This window comes from Chrysochloris asiatica, unplaced genomic scaffold (genome assembly GCF_000296735.1).
Source record: "Chrysochloris asiatica unplaced genomic scaffold, ChrAsi1.0 scaffold00072, whole genome shotgun sequence".
Lineage (NCBI taxonomy): Eukaryota > Metazoa > Chordata > Mammalia > Afrosoricida > Chrysochloridae > Chrysochloris > Chrysochloris asiatica.
Genome location: NW_006408590.1, coordinates 10,247,635 through 10,266,672, shown reverse-complemented (window position 1 = coordinate 10,266,672; position 19,038 = coordinate 10,247,635). Strand labels below are relative to the sequence as shown.

Here is a 19,038-nt window from a genome sequence, read left to right as displayed (position 1 = left end):
GCCTGACCCAAGCCATGGTATTTTCAATAACCTTATATGTATGCAAAAGCTGGACAGTGAATAAGTAAGACCATAGAAGAATTGATGCATTTGAGTCATGGTGTTGGAGGAGAATATTGAAAGTGCCATGGACTGCCAAAAGAAACAATAGATCCGTTTTGGAAGAAGTGCAGCCAGAGTGCTCCCTGGAGGCCAAGATGGCCAAACTTTGTCTCTCATCCTTTGGACGTATTGTCAAGAGGGACCAGTCACTGGAGAAAGTTACCATGTTTGGTAAGGTGGAGGATCAGAGAAAAAGAGGAAGACCCCCCCAACGAGATGGATTGGCCAAGTAGCAGCATCGATGGACTCAAGCGTGGCAACAGTAGTGAGGTTGGCACAGGATCGGGCCGTGTTTCGTTCTGCTGTGCATAAGGTCGCTACCAACTCGATGGCACCTAACAACAACAACAACAAATGGTTTAGTGGGAGAACAGTGATTCTGCAGAATAAACACTGGATTGGAACCATAATATCAGCGATTCAAGCCACGAGATGCTCCCAAAGAGCAAGAAGAGGCTTTCTGCTCCTGCAAAGAGATACGGCTTTGGAAACCACATACAGGGTCACTCTAAGTTAGGACTCAATGGCACCTAACAACAATATTGGTTTAGTAAACAGGAAAGAAATGCAGGCACATCTTAGTAAGATGGGCAAAGTTTCTCACTCTACAGCTCACACACCCCGAAACACACACAGGAGGAGCCCCCAAGCAGTAAACAAAACTAGAGGTCCTGGACAAGTCTGAATAATGGGAAACGCAATTCCTCCAGGCAGGTCATTGGCCCTGTCACAGGCAACAACCTGCAAGTTGCAACCAGTAGGTGACAAAATATGTGAAAACCAAGTGGAACGGCGAGCTGTAGTTACCTTGTAATGAGAAGCCACATAGAGGGCCATAAGCCGCTGGAGGAAAACTTCAGAGGCCTTGTGGTAGCAAAAGAGGGTATCTCTATTCACAAAATAGCTGGGTCTAGAGTTAAGCAACTAAAACAAGCCAGAGAAATCCCCAAACAGGACACCAGGAGATGTGGATTTCCCTCAACACTGGGGGCAGGAAAAAGAGAAAAGGGAAATGAGGAGATGTGGCTCTTCCCTTCCACCAGAGAAGGCCCTGGTTTTGAAAGCTTTCCCTGCCCCTCTGCCTCCCACAAGGCAGTGCAGCCAGAGGATACAGTTCACAGGCTTCAGGCAGGGGGCAGCCAGAGACAATCCGAGTAATGTTGAGACAGTCTAGGCACAGCAAATCGTTGAGCCACTTCTCCACGGCATCCCCAGGGGCGTATCGGATCGACTCCTGCAGGGAAACCTCATGCAGCGTTCGAGCTGTTTCCAGAAACACACACAATAAACAATGATTAAATATGCCCTACCTAATGGTGCAAGGAGTCTCGTGTGGCACTGTGGGTAATGAGCTGAACTGCAAGGTTGGCGGTTCAAACTCACCAGCTGCTCCTCAGAAACACAGGGACGCTATGAGTTGAAACGGACTCGAGTCACTTAACAACAATCTAATGGAGCAAGCAAAAATGCCTGACTTCATCTTTGTCACGTGGCACCCAGATAAATATGGCTTGAGAATTTAAACGGGGTGGTTTCAGATTGTTTTGGTGAATGTTCTGTATGTCATGATTCCAAACCTACAGCGTTCTCATTAAGTCCAGAGAGTGTGACATGCCCAGAGAGTGTGACAAACAGGCAGCCAACCACCAGGAGGCCTGAGTCAGGTTCCACCTGATTAGTGGAGCTTGCAGTGCCTGTTAAGAAAAGCTACTTCAGCCTTTGTGCCTGGCAGTAGAAAGGCCTGGTACGGCTCCCAGCACCATTAGCACAGTAAGACTTCAGCAACACAGTCTGAGGGGAGGTGCTGTGAACGGTGAGGCCCCATGCAGAGCTCAGGGGATACCTGAGGCTAGCCTGGCTGTTGTTGTGGCCTTGTTCTCAGCAGTCGTGCTGACTTGGCTCTGTGCGCTCTGTTGGCGGAGCTGCTGAATTAGTTTGAGGGACAGTGACCGGCCAGTGCCCTCATAGCTAGGAGAAAGAAACAAAGGCAAAGACAATCAGGTGCAAGGTCCCAAATCCACACTCTCAGAGGGGCAGCGAGCCCCTTTCCTCATCCTGCCCCAGGACCACTGGCCTGTAGACTCGGATTTCTCCTTTTGTTTACTAGTTGGTTAGTCTGCTCTTGTTTCTCTAAAGTAAACATGAAACATTTCAAATCAAAACAGGCGTTTTTGTGCTACTGTAGTCTGCTTTCTTATGCACATTACATAAATCTAAGATATAAACCATTGATACTGTCCTGCACATTCTTTGATCTAAAGACAGGAGAGACATTTATAATATGGGTTTACAAAAATTTCTGTCTTATGTTGCCTGCTGAAATGTTAGATCAGAGAGGAATTACAATTCATTACTAAGGGTCAGACTGCTGCTTGCAGAAGGCCCAAGAGAGACCGAAGCAACTTCCCTTCTAGGCCACACTCCTCATTTGCCTCCTAACATGCCCTAACTAACCCTGGACCAACAGCTCCGCCCAGAGGGCCTTACCCGTTGATGGTAGAAGCCATGAAAACAAGGTAGGGGCCCAGCAGGTTTTTCACCAGGGGAAGGGGGATGGCCGCAGCTTCATCGATCACAACGAGCTCAGCCTGACCCAGTTTCACCGCATCTGCAGGATGGATGTACTGAAAAGAAGAAAAGTTAAGCTCAGGGCTTGGCCACCTTGTGATGGCTGGGGACTCACCCGGCAGCCCCTTTCTCCTTCTGCCCACTTCTTCTCTCTCCCATTCCTCTTTTCTATTTGGAGTTGGATGGCAGAGTCAATTGGAGTGCGACTACTGACTGGACAGTTACATCACCTCAGAGCCTCAGATTCCTCTCACTACAAGCTTACAGTGCTCCAGAACAAAAAGAAAGCAAATATTAAAACGCGCTACCTAGCAGCTGCTCTAGAGCTGCCAGGTGGTTACCCCCTTTCCGTTCCTTCTTCTCAATCCTCTCCTTGGTCCCCAACCTTGGACTAGACGCTGGCGATGATTTACAAAACAACCACAAATACTGCTGTCAAGGTAAATCGGGACACTTTATAAAGGACAAGTGGGCAGATTCCAGGAAAGCTGGAAAACTACATGCCCTAGGACCAAACATTCCACGTCTGGAAATACGGTAGTATATTCACCCAGGGCTTGCAAATGAATTCAACGAGAGCAATAATCATCCATCTGGAGAAGTCCTGAAAACAAACGTTGAGTAAAAGCAGGCTGGTGAAGACCGACCAGTGTGTCAGGTTTCATTGATGGCTATGCACCTACATGTCACAAGCAGAAACACAGAGGGTGGCAGGAAGAGCAGTAGTCTCAACACAATAGCTACCTCTGGGAGAGATGGAGCAAGTGGGACTGAGTGGGGTTACAGGAGGATTGTAACTGCATCCATGACATTTCCATTTTCTAAAACCAATATTAAGGTTGTTTTTTTTTTTTAATTGTGAAACAAAAATAGTAAAACCATCCACCTTCCCCAAATCTGAGTGGTGAGAACTTAGTGCTATAGTGATCTTTGCATTTTACTCTATGTTTGAAACCTTTTACTGCAAAGGCAAGAATTTTAACAGCTGTGCTAGAAGTTCAGGCCCCATTCATTTCCTGGAGCAGAATACCCCTCTCCTCTATAGGGCCCCACATCTTGCACATTTAAGGGGAAAACAAAACAAGCCCCTGATAAGAGTAGCACAGAGAGCAGGCCCCTGGGGTAGGCATCTGGACTAGAATATTCTTCCCAATCTCCAGCAAGAAGGGATGCAAATGGAGCCTGGTAAAGTCAACTCATCTCTCCTCACAGTCAGTTTAACTGCAGCATAGAAGCCAAAGGCCTCTGGTAACATGAGAGGGTATCTGATTGCAAATGGAGCCTGGTAAAGTCAACTCATCTCTCCTCACAGTCAGTTTAACTGCAGCATAGAAGCCAAAGGCCTCTGGTAACATGAGAGGGTATCTGATTACAAATTCAAGGAGGAGCCTGAATTTGTGTTTTCTTCTTTGCTTTGTATATTGTTGCTTGAGTTTTAACCTGTCTCCTATTCTCATTGCCTGCTCCCCCACGCCAGCCCTCTTTTCAGCCAAGGACATCAGACAAAAGTTGGCAGAAGTGTATAGAAGTTCTAGGAGATCAGCTGCTGCTCCTGTGTGCCATCAAGTCAATTCCGACACACAGTGGTGCTGTATAGGGTTTCCAAGGTTGTAAAGCTTTACGGGAATAGAAAGTCTCATCTTTCTCCTGTACAGAAGCTGGTGGATTCATACTGCTGACCTTGTAGTTAGCAGTCCAATGTGTAACCCACTACACTACCAGGGCTCATTTCTAAACCTAGTAGGGTAAAAACCACGAGGATTCTGAAGGTGAAGGGCATAGACACTTGAGGGAGAAACTACCATGCTCTCCAGGTCTACTTCCCACCCAATCCAACTCCAGGAAGAATCTGTGAGCCTACTCCCAGAGCACACGGATCCCAGGCCCCTCAGCGGTCAGTCACACAGACAACTCTTTCCCAGATGGAACCACATGGTGCCTCTGGATCAGGGACAGACCGTTCAGACTTGCAAAGCACTGAAGATTTATAGAGCTTTTGGGAAAGCACAGTGTAAAAAGGAAAATGGGCCACTAGCTAAACCAGAGCAAAAGTTTTCTCTTTTGAATAATAACGAGGTTTTGTGCTAGTTACAGACAAACCATTTTAAAGGCCAGTGGTAATGAAGCAAAATGAGAATTGATACTGGAACGCCTTTCTTTTTCTCTCTGTCTTTTTTATAAGTTAAACAACAAACTCACAATGCCACATTTGAAATTTTAGAGGGAGAACTTTTCAATGTGACTACATGCATTTACAGTTTGCTTGAGTGTTTTTCTTTAGAAAAGGCTGAAAAACCTACAACAGGTTGATAGTAAAGCTCTCTGAGCAGCATCCACTTACACAGGACATAAAGTATAAAGGAAAACCTCTCAGAGCCACTTAAGAAGCAGGACACAGGTCCACACAGTGGGGCTGGGGCGTGAAGCTCACCTGAATGGTTTGCCTGTGTTCTCGGAACACATTCACCCTGATTACAGCTTTATGGAATTCAGGATTTAAAGACTGAACAATCTCATAATCCAGGTGCTCCTGAAGGGGAAAGAGTCAAAGCACTGATAAACATTAAACATCAGACCCTAAAGGCTCCGCTCACTGCTGGATTGACAGTCAACACATAATCAAAGCAAGACCCTCAAGTCTTACCTGATACTGCAGAGCATCAAATCCTTTAAATACAAATTCAAACAGAGTGTGGAGGTTATCAGGGCTTGGGGAGGTTACAAAGATATTGGAGTACCTATAAGACAAAAGAAAAGGCTTAAGAAATGAACTTTAAAAAAAAAAAAAAAGAAGTCTGCTCTTGCTACACGGGGGGCTAACCAGACCTAGTAGACTTTTCTTCCCACCCAGTGAAAGTATGTTACCAACTTAAAGGCAGAAAGTCCCAGCAATGAGTGACAGTTAACTGTGGAAAGGAGTAGAGGGCCAACTCCCCAGCTGCAGGCCCAGCAGGCTGTTCACTCTGCCTGTGCCCTGTCACCAAAGCTAGGACTTCACAGTGGTCACCAGACGTACCAAGAGGACTTCAAACCATGAAGCCAGAGAGCTCAGTCAGTGTTGAGGCATGGCTCCACTTCCAGCAGATGTGTGTGGACGGTTAACCCTAATAGGCTGAGGGAGCTCCTCCACGGAGTAGCAGAAAGAACAAAGAACACATCCAGCTCCACCAGCACTGAGTCAGTGACACTCCCTGAGTCTACGTTTCCCCAGCAACAAAATGTTCAGTCATATGAGCAGCGAGGGACACAATGCGTACAGAAGGTCCATTCTCATGAAACTCACATATACTATTATGGTGGTGGTGATGGTTATGTGCCGTGGAGTCGGTTCTGACTCATAGCGACCCTGTACAGGGTTTCTGAGGCTATAAATATTTATGGGAGCAGAAAGCCTTATCTTTCTCCCACGGGATAGCTGGTAGTTTTGAACTGCTGTCCTTGAGGTTCACGGCCCGATTCATAACCACTACACTACCAGAGCTGATAGGTGCATAAATCTGCCTAGGGCAAAGAACAGAGACTTGACATGAGACTCCAAACAAGGTCTTCCATTAATCAAAATCATTACAAAGTCTCATCTGTTCTTTTCTCAGTCAGCAAAGTTCATAGTATTACAGTCTTATCATCTGACTTCTGTGAGTTAATGCACTGGACAGCAAAGTCGGTTTGAACCACAAGGTTGGCAGTTCAAGCTCACCAGTTGCTCCTTGGAAATCCTATACAGAGTTGCTATGGATTAGAACCAATTTGACGGCACTCAACAACAAAAACAACAACCCCACTTCTTTAAGGAGCTCTGGTAGTGTAGTGGTTCCAAGTTGCACTACTAACTGCTACCCTCAAGGTCAACAGTTCAAAACCACCAGACTTTCCTCAGAAGGAAAATGAGGCTTTCTGCTCCCATAAAGATTTCCAGCCTCGGAAATCCTATGCAGGGTCGCTATGAGTCGGAACCGACTCCAGAGCACACCACCAAGCACCACCCTATTTCTTTGCCCTTTTGTGTTGGTATTCCACTTTATACTCTAATACAAAGGCAGTGGCGCATGTGTCTACAAATGTCCACACACAATCCAGAGTGGGGCACATCCAAAGTGGGGCAGACAGAATTGCTGTGCCCAAGCTGGAACCCAAGATGCAGAGAAATCACAAAGTGAGCCCAGTCTGAGCCAGGAACAGTCTCCTGGCCACCAGCCCTGCTTACACACTGCCCCCTCAGAGACCAGAGTTCCCAGAGATGGGAAGTGGACACCCTTACCCAAAGGCCACGGCCCCAGCAATGGCCAACCCCAGGGCTGCAGACTTTCCCCTTCCTCGGGCGGCTGTGAGTGCAACGGTGCTCCTCAAGGTCTTTTCAGAAATCCCCTCGATGAATTTCAGGACAGCTTTGGCCTATGCAAAGAAAAACACCCTTAGGTGGGATCTGAGAAGGGTCTAGGTTTCAGTCTTGTGACATCCTTCATCACCACTGTCACTGAGAAGAAATCAGGTGGGGGCCAAGACTTATTCAAGGAGGCAACTCTCTAGGCCAGAAAGCACACTCACTGCTGGGACTGCCTGATCCCATGGTGACCTCATCTCAGTCTCAAGGCTTAAAACACCAAGGTGCTGATAACCCCCAGCATTACCTCTCCTGTCCAGGCCTCTTCCCTGCAGTCAATTCACACACATCAAATGTTCTCTGTACATCTCCACTTAGGTGTCCAATAAATATTGCAACACAAGCCAGACTGAAAACACTTGTCCCCAAACCTCCTTCACCTCCCCCCACCTCAGGTAACTCTAGTCAGTTGCATAGGCCCAAAGCCTCCTGTTCTATCCCCCTGCTTCATCCATCACCAAATCCTGCTGACACGACCTTCACAACATGCAAACCTATGTCCTGCCATCCTCTACCACCCTGTCTGGTGCAGGTTTTGTGGTAGCTCCTGATTCCTCTTTCTGCGTCCACTCTAGTTCTCTGACAGTCACAAGTTCTCAAACACTGTAGGTGGTGTTCCATCAACTGGGGCGAAGCCTGCTTTAACACTGCCACTCTCCCATCTAGCAGTTCCTGGAAGCACAAACTACAGAGACTGCCTTGGAATGTCCACAAAGTATTTCTAAGAATGTTCTAGCAGCATTGTTTACAATAGGGAAAAAGTTAGAAATCATCCCAAATGTCCAGTAAGGGACCACTTACACCCTAAACAGAACTCTGCATATTTAAAATATATCCACGTAAAGGTATGTTGTTGTTCAGTGTTGTCGAGTCGGTTCCACTCACAGCAACCCTGTACGGAGTTTCTGACAAACGGCTGGTGGGTTTGAACTGACAGCCTTGCAGTTTAGCAGCACAGTGCTGATCCTACAGCACAACAGCAGAACTCTTGTGGGGGCACAGGGCATAGAAAACAAACCAAAAGGATAAAATACTTATCTCTGGAGAGTGGAGCTGCAAATAGAAATAGCAGAGTTTTCTGTTTCTTACTTTTATACTTATTTTGTCCCATCAAAACAAAACAAAAAATTCACAGACCATTCATTACTTTAAAACACTATTACTAGTGTTGTGTGGTGCTGTGGGTTAATGCGCTGGACTGCAAAGCCGGTTTCAACCTAAGGTCTGCGGTTCAAGCTCACCAGTCACTCCTCGGAAACTCTATACAAGGTGGCTATGGGTCAGAACTGACTCGATGGCACTTAACAACAACTGGTGTTATAGTTCCTCTTCTCTTCTCCGTTTACCCTTTTCCTCTCTAATGATGAAGAGGGATACCAGGAAATAATTCAAAGCCACCTAGGGCCTGCAACCTGATAACAGAGAGAACTATGTTGTTGGTGCTGGCAGGGATGTTTCCAGAACGACATGTGAAACCAGCCTACTGGGAGTGGCCCCAAGTGGGAGGAGTCACAGCAGCTGTTTTCTATCAGTAGAGCCCAAAAGCCCGTGCTACTCATCTGACCCTAGTTAGACCAGAACCCTGAACACACCTAGCCGTCTCTGAGCATGCCCAGCCAGCTCCCCCAGGGATCAGGAACCAGAGAAACTGAGCTTACTCACTGGCCACTTCAGCATTCCAGCAACTCCCACCCAGCCTGCATTGCACACAAGGGTCAGGTTTCTACCACCACACAGGACCCTTGTGTGGCCTCACATGGGAACTACACTAAGTACAGGAGGCCTCCAGCTCTCACTTCTGTAAAAGCCAGAAGCAACTGGAACGTAACACACATAACACACATCTTTACATCAGGAGCCCTGGCGGTGCTGCGGGTTAGGTGTTGGGCTGCTAAATGCAAGATGGACAGTTTAAACTCTCTAGCCACCCTGCAGGAGAAAGATGAGGCTGTCTGCTCCCGTAAAGTTACAGTCTCAGAAACTCTTGAGTCTGAAGTGACTCGATGAAAATGGGTTTGGTTCTCAGTTTTACTAAAATTTAGAAAAAGTGCTAAGGGGGTTCTTCTCCAAACTGAATCCATCTCTTCCTCTCACCACCAGCTAGCTCCCTGTTAAATCAGGCTGGGGCAGAGGTCATCCCTAGACTTCTGTGAATCCATACAACACATTCGAGCCCTGCTGTGGCCGGGCATGCGTGAGTGCAAGCAAAAACAATGTGCTTTCCCTAGGAAGGACCCGAGATTGTCCTCACTTGGCATCTGTTGCTTCTGCCTGCCCCCTCACCTGGTCTAGGGTCTTGCAGCAGTCCACCAGCACACCCACAGGCTGGGTGTCCTGCAGGCTCTCCTTCAACTCCTGCAGCTCCAGATCGGAAGGACCGAGACGCTCATCCTGTCAGAAAGAAGATGAGGGGTCTGCGGCGGGAGCATCCACACAGAAAACACAGCCTCCCCCAGCCTCTTGGGCCCCTGGGAGACTTACCGGAATCTGTGGAGGAAGTGCCTCAATGCTGGCAATGTGGGAGGACAGGGGCAGGATGGTGAGCTGGTCATCAATGACGAGACACTTTTTACAAGAGGCCAGAGACAGAATAAACCTGAGGAACAAAACCACTGTAATGAGGTGTCAAGAAGGGGGGCAGCAGTATCTACTCAACAAGGGTCAGCTTTTCTTCAAGAAAATCACCTTGTCTGGGAAAACCAGTACCTAGGACAGATGATGCTCAGCCTCCGCTCATGAACATGCTTCATAAGGCAAACACGGAAACCAAGCACTCCTCAAGACAACGATAAGGAGACTTCCTACTGCGCACAACCACCTCAGCCCTCTAAACTACCTGGTCATTCCCTCGTCCTACTCCCAGGCTCTGGTCATCATTAAACGGGAAACTCAAAACCCACGCTACACATGGCCACTGGCCACATGGGGAAGCAAACACACACACACTGGATTGACCTTCTGTCATAGGAAGGAAAAATGAAAGGGAAAGGCTGACAGGAAAGTTCCCTTGAGAAATATAATCCAAGCATTCTTGCCTGCAGAAAAAGATGTGTGTAGCTATAAAATTCCAACAGCCTCCCACAGTTGCAAGAAAAGGCTCTCCCTGGCTCCTTTCTCAGGCTGTTCTATTCAGCAGCATAGGGCTCTTCCTTCGTAGCAGAACGAAGAGTAGAACAGAGGAAGATTCACATGCTGCTGAATGATGATTAAACCAGCAAAACCCCCTAAAGCTCAATGAGTCCAGGGCTTCTAAACCTCAGCATGCTAACATTATGAACCAGGGGTGAGGGGTGAGGGCTGGGCGGGCCTATGCACTGCAGGCTGTTTAGCAGCATCTCCGGTATCTACCCACTAGATGCCAGGAGCATCTCCAAGCCACTGCCCCTGACATGTCAATCCAAATTTCCCCAGAAACCACCCAATGTCCTCAAGGGGCAAAAGCACTCGAGCTGAGAACCCCTAATCTCAGCCGGTTTAAGGTACTGGTGTAAAAGGACTTTGCGGTGGTTAAATAGGTTTGGGAAACAGTTAAATGAGTCCCTGCTGCTGAAAGACTTTTCAGAGGCTACAAGAGGAGAACGTAAATCTTCATGAAGAAGAGCAGGAACAGTCTCAATGCTGCCTAGATGTACTGGGCCAGAAAACCTTTCAGTCACAAGCTGTCTCTTAAACAGTCGTGTTCTGTGAGACACATGTTAGGAAACAGATCAAGATGAAAACCTTGTTTGAAAAATAAGCTAAGAGCTAGGGAAGTAAAGTGACTTGGTTAAGATCACTAACAAGTCAGTGCCAAAACCACCTCTCCACTCAAGCTCACCCCTTCCAGCTAAGTTTCACATCCACTATAGCTGTCAAGACCTGCACCACTTTGGACTCCTGTCCTACCTCCCTCACGAAAAAGCAAAGCTTTCAACTAGACCCACGACATAAACAATCCTCCAACTATGGATGTGGCGCTGTGGGTTAATGTGCTGGACTGCAAAGTCATTTGAATCGCAAACTCACCAGCCGCTTCTCGGAAACCCTACATAGAGCCGCTAAGGGTCAGAACTGACTGGATAGCACTTAACAACAACAATGGTTCTCCACAGGAATACAGGATTGCTATAAGCCAAACTGACTCAATGGTACTGAACACCACCAATAGCTCTCCCACAACTGTAAAGGAATAACAAGGGTTCGACAGATCTGGAGACTTACCGCTCATTAAACCTTCCCACCACATCCTGATAGGCCTCCGTCCTATACCGTGAATGCACATCCTAAAAAAGCAAGACCGCATCCATTAGCGCCCACACAGTACCAAGGCTCAGGTTCCAAATGTGAAGATGTTCCGTCACTCAGAGTAGAGTGGATGAAAGACAGATGTCAGTGATGCTGCTGGAAAGAAAATCCCCTCACACATAACACGATGAACTAAAGTGGCCAAATGTCAAATGCTGGGACTAGGGTCAGATCCAAGCACTGGAAGTATCAGTGCCCTTGAGCAACAACAAGCAGGGCAGGTTTGAGGAACTTCCAGAAGCTGGAGCCGCCAATGAGATTTGAGGACCAATGTCCATCTCATCAGATAAAAATGCAGCTCATGAAATCCAACACCCCTGCCAAGCAGCAGGGCCACGACTGGAAAACTACTTCTCAGAACACAGACGAGGCAATACGGATGAGTTCTGCACCAGGGGAGACAAAGCTGCTTCTCAGAACACAGATGAGCCACGAGATGAGCTCTGAACCAGAGGAGACACATCCCGACCTCTAACCATATCCTCAAAGTGGAATTTGCTTTAGGAGAAACTTCTCTCTCCCAGAATCAAAGTTCTTTCCTACCAAACAGGAAGGGGAACTGGCCAATGTTTCTTCGTTACTCGTTAAGGTGCGAACCACCAGTGAAGAAGCCAGCACATGGTCCCTTTCTTTTCGCAATACACGAATTTAGACACGGGTACGAGTCTTTGCAGAATACCACCCTAGAAAATGTTAACTGTATAAAAGCTGCTTCATATCTGAGTCTCACTGGTATAAGATATGCACATGCCTAAAAGATAACGAGAAATTCAAAGATTCCTAGGCATTCTCAGGGCCACTGAGGCTTTTTTCATTAGCTCCCAGCTCAGAGTCTGTGCGGACTGCTCAACGGGAGTTACTGTAAGTGGCCTGCTGCAAAAGCACTGACTGCAGCCTCCACAATTCAGTCAAAAATGAGAAACTTACCATGGTCATCGTGTACAACTGCTTGAGTGAATTCATGGTCCGCAGGAGGATGACCACCAGTCCTCCGCCTTCCACTGTTTCTACAGTCCTGGCCAGCAAATTTGGAGTTAAGGCTTCAAAATCCTAGAAAACAGAGACCCTAATGGCAGCCCCAGGGGCACTAAACCAAGGACCGGTTGATAAAATCAAGACTTCAGTGCACAAACGCAAACGCCCCTGCCCCCACCCCACAAACATACCCTCGCCAGCTCACCAGAGTACACACAAAACACACATTCATGGCCCCTTAATTAGGGGCACTAAAGAAGACAGCTTATCCCTGGGGTACAGGTGTACCGGTTTTATGTAAAAAATGCTTCCACTCAACTCTGAGCAAATCCTATTTGGAAGCAAGTCCTTCATTAACTCACACTTGAACTTCAGACACATCCCATGTGCATTTTCCCACATGTGTATAGATGAGCCACGTCTGACACACCTCAACGTACCTAAGGAAGGAGCTGCTGCTTAGAGGAACCCATCAATGCCCTAATTGCTCTGTCCAGCAATCAGAGCAGGCATTTCCTCAAATAAAGCATGAGCAGGAAGCCAATCTTCTGTCGTCTGACCTCCAATGTGGGATGCAAGCCAGTGGTGAACCAGTCAACCCACTGGACCAGAGGAAGTAAACCCTGAGACTTCTAGTCATGATTTCCCCCCTCGGTTCTTAATTTACATATTATAAGGTATGTTTTACAAATTACATAATCATGGAGATAGTTATACATGTATATAATAAATACATTGAACACTGAGGGATTTATGTTGAAATTATTTGTTTTTTCTTAAAGGGTCAGGTGTCAAAATAAGGGTCCTGGTAGCGTAACAGGTTCTCAGTGCTCAGCTGATAACCAAGAGGCTGGCAATTTAAACCAACCTAGTAGCTCCACAGGAGAAAGAGCTGGCAATCAGTCCCTTAAAGATGATCGTCTAAGAACCCTAAGGGGCTACTTGCTCTCAGGGTCACTGTGAGTCAACAGTGGACTCGAAAGCACCTAACAACAAAAGGTATCAAGCAATAAAACTCTGGTAGCATCGTGGGTTACACATTTGGCCGCTAACCACAAGGAAAGCAGTTTAAATCCACCAGCAGCTCTGCAGGAGAAAAGATGAGATTTCTATCTTCAAAAACCCTATACAGGGTTGCTGAGTCAGAACTGACTTCACAGCACACAATCACCAGCACCAAAAACAGGAAAATTGCAAAACTTGGTCTACTAACTTGCCAAACAAGAAAACACATGTTGTTAAGTGCCATTGAGTTGGTTCTGACTCATAGCGACCCTTTATAGGGTTTCCAAGGAGCAGCTGGTGGGTTTGAAACACCAACCTTGCAGTTAGCAGTCCAGTGCTGATCCAACAGCACCACACCAAGATCCCAAGAGAACACAGAGCAGTGAATAAATTCACCAAATAGTTCTTAAGTGTGTGTGTTGGGGAGGAAAGGGAGGAGAGGGTGTGGTGGTTATGCTAATGAAGCACTCTGGATGGGAGGGGAGATAGGAGTCTAAAGCTCTGCAGTTGTTAAGTGCTGTTGAGCTGGTTGTGACTCATAGAGACCTTGCATAGGGTTTCTGAGGAGCAGCTGGTGAACTTGAACTGCCGACCTTGCAGTTCAAACCAACCTTACACACCAGCACATTAACCCACAGCACCACACCAGGACTCCATAGGTCTGTACCCAGTTAATTAAAACAAATCCCATTGCTCACTGGTTGGGAAGAATCTGTGGTTAGGTCCAATAAGGGTTTGGGGTCCTAGGGTCACTCCCAGTTCAGTCCTTTCTTTGTGATAAAACTTGATCCAGTTAATATCTCTTGATAAATACTGTGTTAAAAGTAGAACATTTGCAATCAAGCTGCCTTTGGGAAAATAGCTTAGGCTTCCACTGGTAATGGGAGGCAGGATGTGAATTGTCCTACCATACCAAACCACCTGTTCTCATGGGGGAAGCAGCCTCAGGGCTGATCCCACAGGCTGGGGGCAGTCACCCACCTGGAGGACACACATGCCGAAGGTATTGCCCAAGATCTTGTGGGTCTCATTGTAGTAGCAGTAGCGGATGTTTGTGGCTGCTACGAAGAGTTCAAAGGGGTCATCCTGCTTTATGCTCAGTGTCCCATTCTTTATTTTCTTCTGCAGCTGCCGCATCCTTTTCTTCCGGTGGCTGCAATCACCCCCATCCCATGAAAGCCAGTTAGCCAGAGGGGCTAGAGGGTTGAGGACAGGGAAAGCCTGAATGACAGCCCTATGAGACCTTCAGAGCTAGCAGGGCCGCTGTTCTCACATTAAAGCTGAAGCAAGCTGGAGAGGCATCAGGGCAGTGGGGATGCAGATGAACTCTGCTTCTGAGTGAAAGGTCTGTGTGTAAACCCTACTGCCTTGCCCTGCGGCCTTGGGCAGAAGCTTCACTTGAAAGAGGGATAAAATGGGAGTATTTAAACCTCACAGTTTCTGGCCAAGAGTCTGAGCTTGAAAGCAAACCTAGGTGTCCTTGTTTCCTGACTCACGAGCCAAAGTTTCCTCTACCTAGTGCTGTTCCCCAGTGGGCCTAGGAAAAGCAATGATGGTAGATAACTTTTCCTGAATTCATTCATCTCCTTCTTTACCCAGACCGTGAAGGCAAGCCCTTAACAACAGCTTGAATCTAAGACAACACATCAGAGAATGGAAGGGCTGGAAAAAAATTAGTAAGTCTCTCAGAAAAACAAATGGTGGTGGTGGGGGCAGTCTTAAATAACTTGAATCTCTATTACCTGCCTTTTTCTCTTACAGAAAGAAAGAATAAGAGTGCTCTCCAAAATTAAAGGCCATGTTGTTGTTAAGTGCTGTCGAGTCAGCTCCAACTCATAGCAATCCTGTATAGGGTTTCTGAGGAGCAGGTGGTGGGTTTGAACTGCCAATCTTATGGTTCGATGTCCAGAGCTGATCCTGTAGTGTCACACCTGGAGTCCTATGATCAGAACTGATCAGAATTTTACACTGATTATCTCACTGAGCAGCTAGCACCACGGCCTAGATATGCTGGGTCTTGACTCGCTCATCTGTGAAGCAGGCAGCCAGTGAGCTGGTTTCTACATCCCTCCTGGCTCACACCAAATTCACAACTTAGAAGGCGCTGCTAGTTCAAGGACCCAACAGTGGTGGGGAAGGCTACAACAGAACAGACTTTTCAAAGTGAAATCAATGAGTTGGATTCGAAAGGCAAGACTGCCCAGAAAACTGTGAGCTGCCTACTTTGGTGCCATCCCTGTCACATTCACAAGTGACCAGAAGAGAGATGCAGAAGGCTTGAGAGCTTTACATCCTGCCAACGAACACCTGGCCTTACTCTCAGTTTACATGAGAGGTGCTTACCAAGCCTGGAAGACGACAGACAACATAGCATGTTTTAAACCACATATCGAGGACATTCACCTAAATGCAAATGATGCCTGGGTATTCAGATACATGGTGATTTTATGCTCATCTTTGTGATTTTTCTGTATTTTAAAAAAGATTTTCTATAACAAAATATTGATCATTCTTTTAAAGGCCAAATTGTTTACTCAAAATCGTTATTTTAAGCAGAATCGTATTTTTTTCAGGCCAGAAGACTGACCTGAATTGCCTTTGGTGCCATTAAAACCAAATAAGTTAACAGTATACCCAACTCCACAAATGCTAATTGTATATCTATTACAAACAAGCTAGCCTGTTTTAAAGTAAGACAACATTGAGACCTCCTCCCCAGTGGAGCTGACCGCCTAGACATAAAAAGAGCAGCACACAGGTGACTAGACGGAGGCAGGGTGTGACCAGCATCCCAACATCATAGAGGGGCAAGTGCTAAAGGGGGCTGAGAGCCAGCTCATATGCCTGGGGGCCTTAGGAAAAGCTTCATGCAGGAGGAAGGCCCTGGAAAACAGGGAGGACTGCAGTGGGGAGAACAGAGGCGAAAGTGGCATTCCAAGCAGAGCAGACAGCAAGGAGTTCAGACAGAATGCAGGGCCTGCAGCTCTAGGTGGCTATCCCAGGACCTGGAAGAGAAGCGATAAGGAACACATACGGAAAGGGTATCTGGGAGAGAAATCAGAGCAGCAGATGGGATCTGAGCCAACATCAGAGGCTCACCTGTGGGAAGAAAGGTGAAGAGGGCCAAGGGCAGAATATATACGAGCTAGGTTTAGGGGCAGAGACAGCTCAAGGGAAAGAAAAGGTGTTCTGATTGTGATCGAGGCCAAGAAACAGTTTTGGAGTTGGACACATCCTGGGTTACCTGTCAGGGAACAGCAGTCTCCCTTTTCCTACCCCAAATTCCTCCTCATCCAGGCTCGTAAGTACACCTGTCAGACTTTCACCTGCCCTGGCCCAGGGGTGGGCCCCTCTGATTGAGAATTTTGGGAAAAAGACTGATTTCCAGGAACTAAGGTCTATAACATGCCAAACTCAAGTGCTCTTTCTGTCAAGGGGGCAGAAGGAAACAAAGCTGGCATGGTAAGCTCAGGGCAGATAAGAGAGACTGAGCAAGAACTAGGGGCAGGAACACTCTGGCTTGGGGGTCACCAGCAGCAGAGGTGAAGCCACACCCCTTTGGGCTTCATGGACTGAACCATACACTTCAATAATCCCCCTTTGTGCCTAAGTGTGTGTGAGCGCTAGAGGTCTGATACTTACAAACAAAAGGAATGATCACCACACCTTCAAAAAATGAAACAACAGCAAACTGTCACAGATGGTAGTGAACGGTTAGCAAAAGAAGGAGAAAACTGTTGTCTAAGTATCAAGTCGCTGGCCGCCTCCAAGAGTACGGTTTGATCACAGAAGCACAAGTCACACAGCAAACGGAATGGCAAGAAGTGCAAAAGACTTCTATGTTCAGGTGTTTGGCAATAAAAATGAGAGAAAATACTAGCCTGCTGATAAAGCTGGCTATGTTGCTAACCATTCTGGGAATGGGGAAAGCTGAGGCAAGATTATAGATAAATGGAGGATGCTGCAGATGTGTATGAAGGGGAGAGCTGAAGAAAGACAAAAATCTGAGAGATGCAGATAAGAGATTCAGAGTAGATCAAGGTGTATGTCTTGGTCCTGGGATGAGGCACATCCTCCACAGAAACAAAATGAAAGAAACATGTTTCACGCCGAGTGGGTTCTGACTCATAGCAACCCTCTACAGGGTTTCTGAAAGTAGCTGATAGGCTTGAACCGCCGATCCAGCGGTGAGCAATCTAGTGCTTAACCCCAGGCACCACAATAAGAAAGGGCACCTGAAGGAACTAGCATTAAATGGGTTTAATCAGCAAGACAATGGAGTATGGACTTTAGCCACCAAGCCAGCACCCATTGTGGATCCTCCAGGACAGAGGAGAAGTGCTCCCTAGGGTTTCCGAGACTATAAATCATTATGGGAGCAGGCAGCATCATCTGTCTTCTGCAGAGTGACTGGTGAATGTGAACCACTGGTCTAGCCATTAGTAGTCGGCACTTAACCCAGAGCAGCACTAGAGTGCCTTTGTGGACTTAAAAAGGATGAAAACGATATGAAACTTACTGTCAAAAATGATGAAAGGAAAGTCAGCTTTTGTTTATTCTCCATTTGGAAGTGTCCTCAGAGATAACACCCCCACTACAGTGCTAATCTCAGGGTCAGCAGTTCCAAACTACTAGCCGCTCCGTGGGAGAAAGATGAGGCTTTCTACCCCCATAAAGATTTTCAGCCTTGGAAACCCTGTACAGGGTCACTATGAGTTGGAACCGACTCCACGGCACATAACAACAACTATCCCTACGGAGTCCTAGTGTGGTACTGCTGGTTAATGTGCCAGAGTACAAAGCCATTTGAAATGCAAGGTCAGCGGTTCAAGCTCATCAGTTTCCCCTCAGAAACCCTACAAAGGGTCACTATAGATCGGAACCAGCTCCTTAGAAACCCTACAAAGGGTCACTATAGGTCAGAACCAGCTCCTCAGAAACCCTACAAAGGGTCACTATAGGTCAGAACCGGCTCCTCAGAAACCCTACAAAGGGTCACTATAGATCGGAACCGGCTCCTCAGGAACCCTACAAAGGGTCACTATAGATCGGAACCGGCTCCTCAGAAACCCTACAAAGGGTCACTATAGGTCGGAACCGACTCCACGGCACTTCACCACAACAGTAATGATCCCTAAAACAGGCCAGGAACTCACAGGGAGAAATTCTAAGTGGGAGGGCCAAGCTTACCTGCTAAACCCCAGCTCTTTCTTATAACACCACAGCACTGAAGGTCGAGCCTTCACAGTTGCTTTGGACAACATGTGATGGAGTATTACCACCTGCCAAAGCAAAAAAGACACAGACTTTCAGGGCCCAAGACAGTAATCACCAATTCTAAAAAAACAAAAGGGTCCCAACCAGCATTTTACTTCAAAGTAGCTCAGAAGTAATTCTTACCTGATCCTTTCCTCGGTCTCCAACTACAACAAAGAGAGACCTTTGCCGCTCAGCTATCCCGTTCTCAATCAGCACCCGGATGCGGTTATCTACCTTCTTCCGATGCATGGTGACAGACTGTCACTAAAAGAGACAGAGAGGAAACACAACTGGACATGAACACCAGATTCAGTGTTAGGAGCACACTGCCTAGTTGCTCCCTGGGTCGCCATGGGCCATGCTAGCACACCTTTAACCCTCAAAACAGCCTCATAATAACAATTAGCAAAGCAGGCTTGGGAAGTCAACAGGGAAACTGGAATCCATACCTTTAGTGAAGAGTT

At 47.0% G+C, this 19,038-nt stretch overlaps 1 protein-coding gene across 1 annotated transcript in view; it reads right to left on the bottom strand.

Annotated features, from left to right (window-relative positions):
- The window catches only part of NAT10 (N-acetyltransferase 10 (GCN5-related)), a 33,568-nt gene extending 14,736 nt beyond the window's left edge, over window positions 1-18,832 (bottom strand). Inside the window, exons 1-14 of the mRNA XM_006864881.1 lie at window positions 18,716-18,832; window positions 18,506-18,597; window positions 14,297-14,468; window positions 12,263-12,385; window positions 11,252-11,313; window positions 9,533-9,647; window positions 9,335-9,442; window positions 6,929-7,062; window positions 5,315-5,408; window positions 5,102-5,200; window positions 2,590-2,726; window positions 1,946-2,070; window positions 1,215-1,365; window positions 910-1,006 (exon numbers count right to left, since the gene is read on the bottom strand). Of these exons, the coding sequence (XP_006864943.1) occupies window positions 910-1,006; window positions 1,215-1,365; window positions 1,946-2,070; window positions 2,590-2,726; window positions 5,102-5,200; window positions 5,315-5,408; window positions 6,929-7,062; window positions 9,335-9,442; window positions 9,533-9,647; window positions 11,252-11,313; window positions 12,263-12,385; window positions 14,297-14,468; window positions 18,506-18,597; window positions 18,716-18,823 (1,617 nt within the window). The 5' untranslated portion in view covers window positions 18,824-18,832. The remainder of the gene's footprint in view (window positions 1-909; window positions 1,007-1,214; window positions 1,366-1,945; window positions 2,071-2,589; window positions 2,727-5,101; window positions 5,201-5,314; window positions 5,409-6,928; window positions 7,063-9,334; window positions 9,443-9,532; window positions 9,648-11,251; window positions 11,314-12,262; window positions 12,386-14,296; window positions 14,469-18,505; window positions 18,598-18,715) is intronic.
- Between the last annotated feature and the right edge of the window lie 206 nt (window positions 18,833-19,038).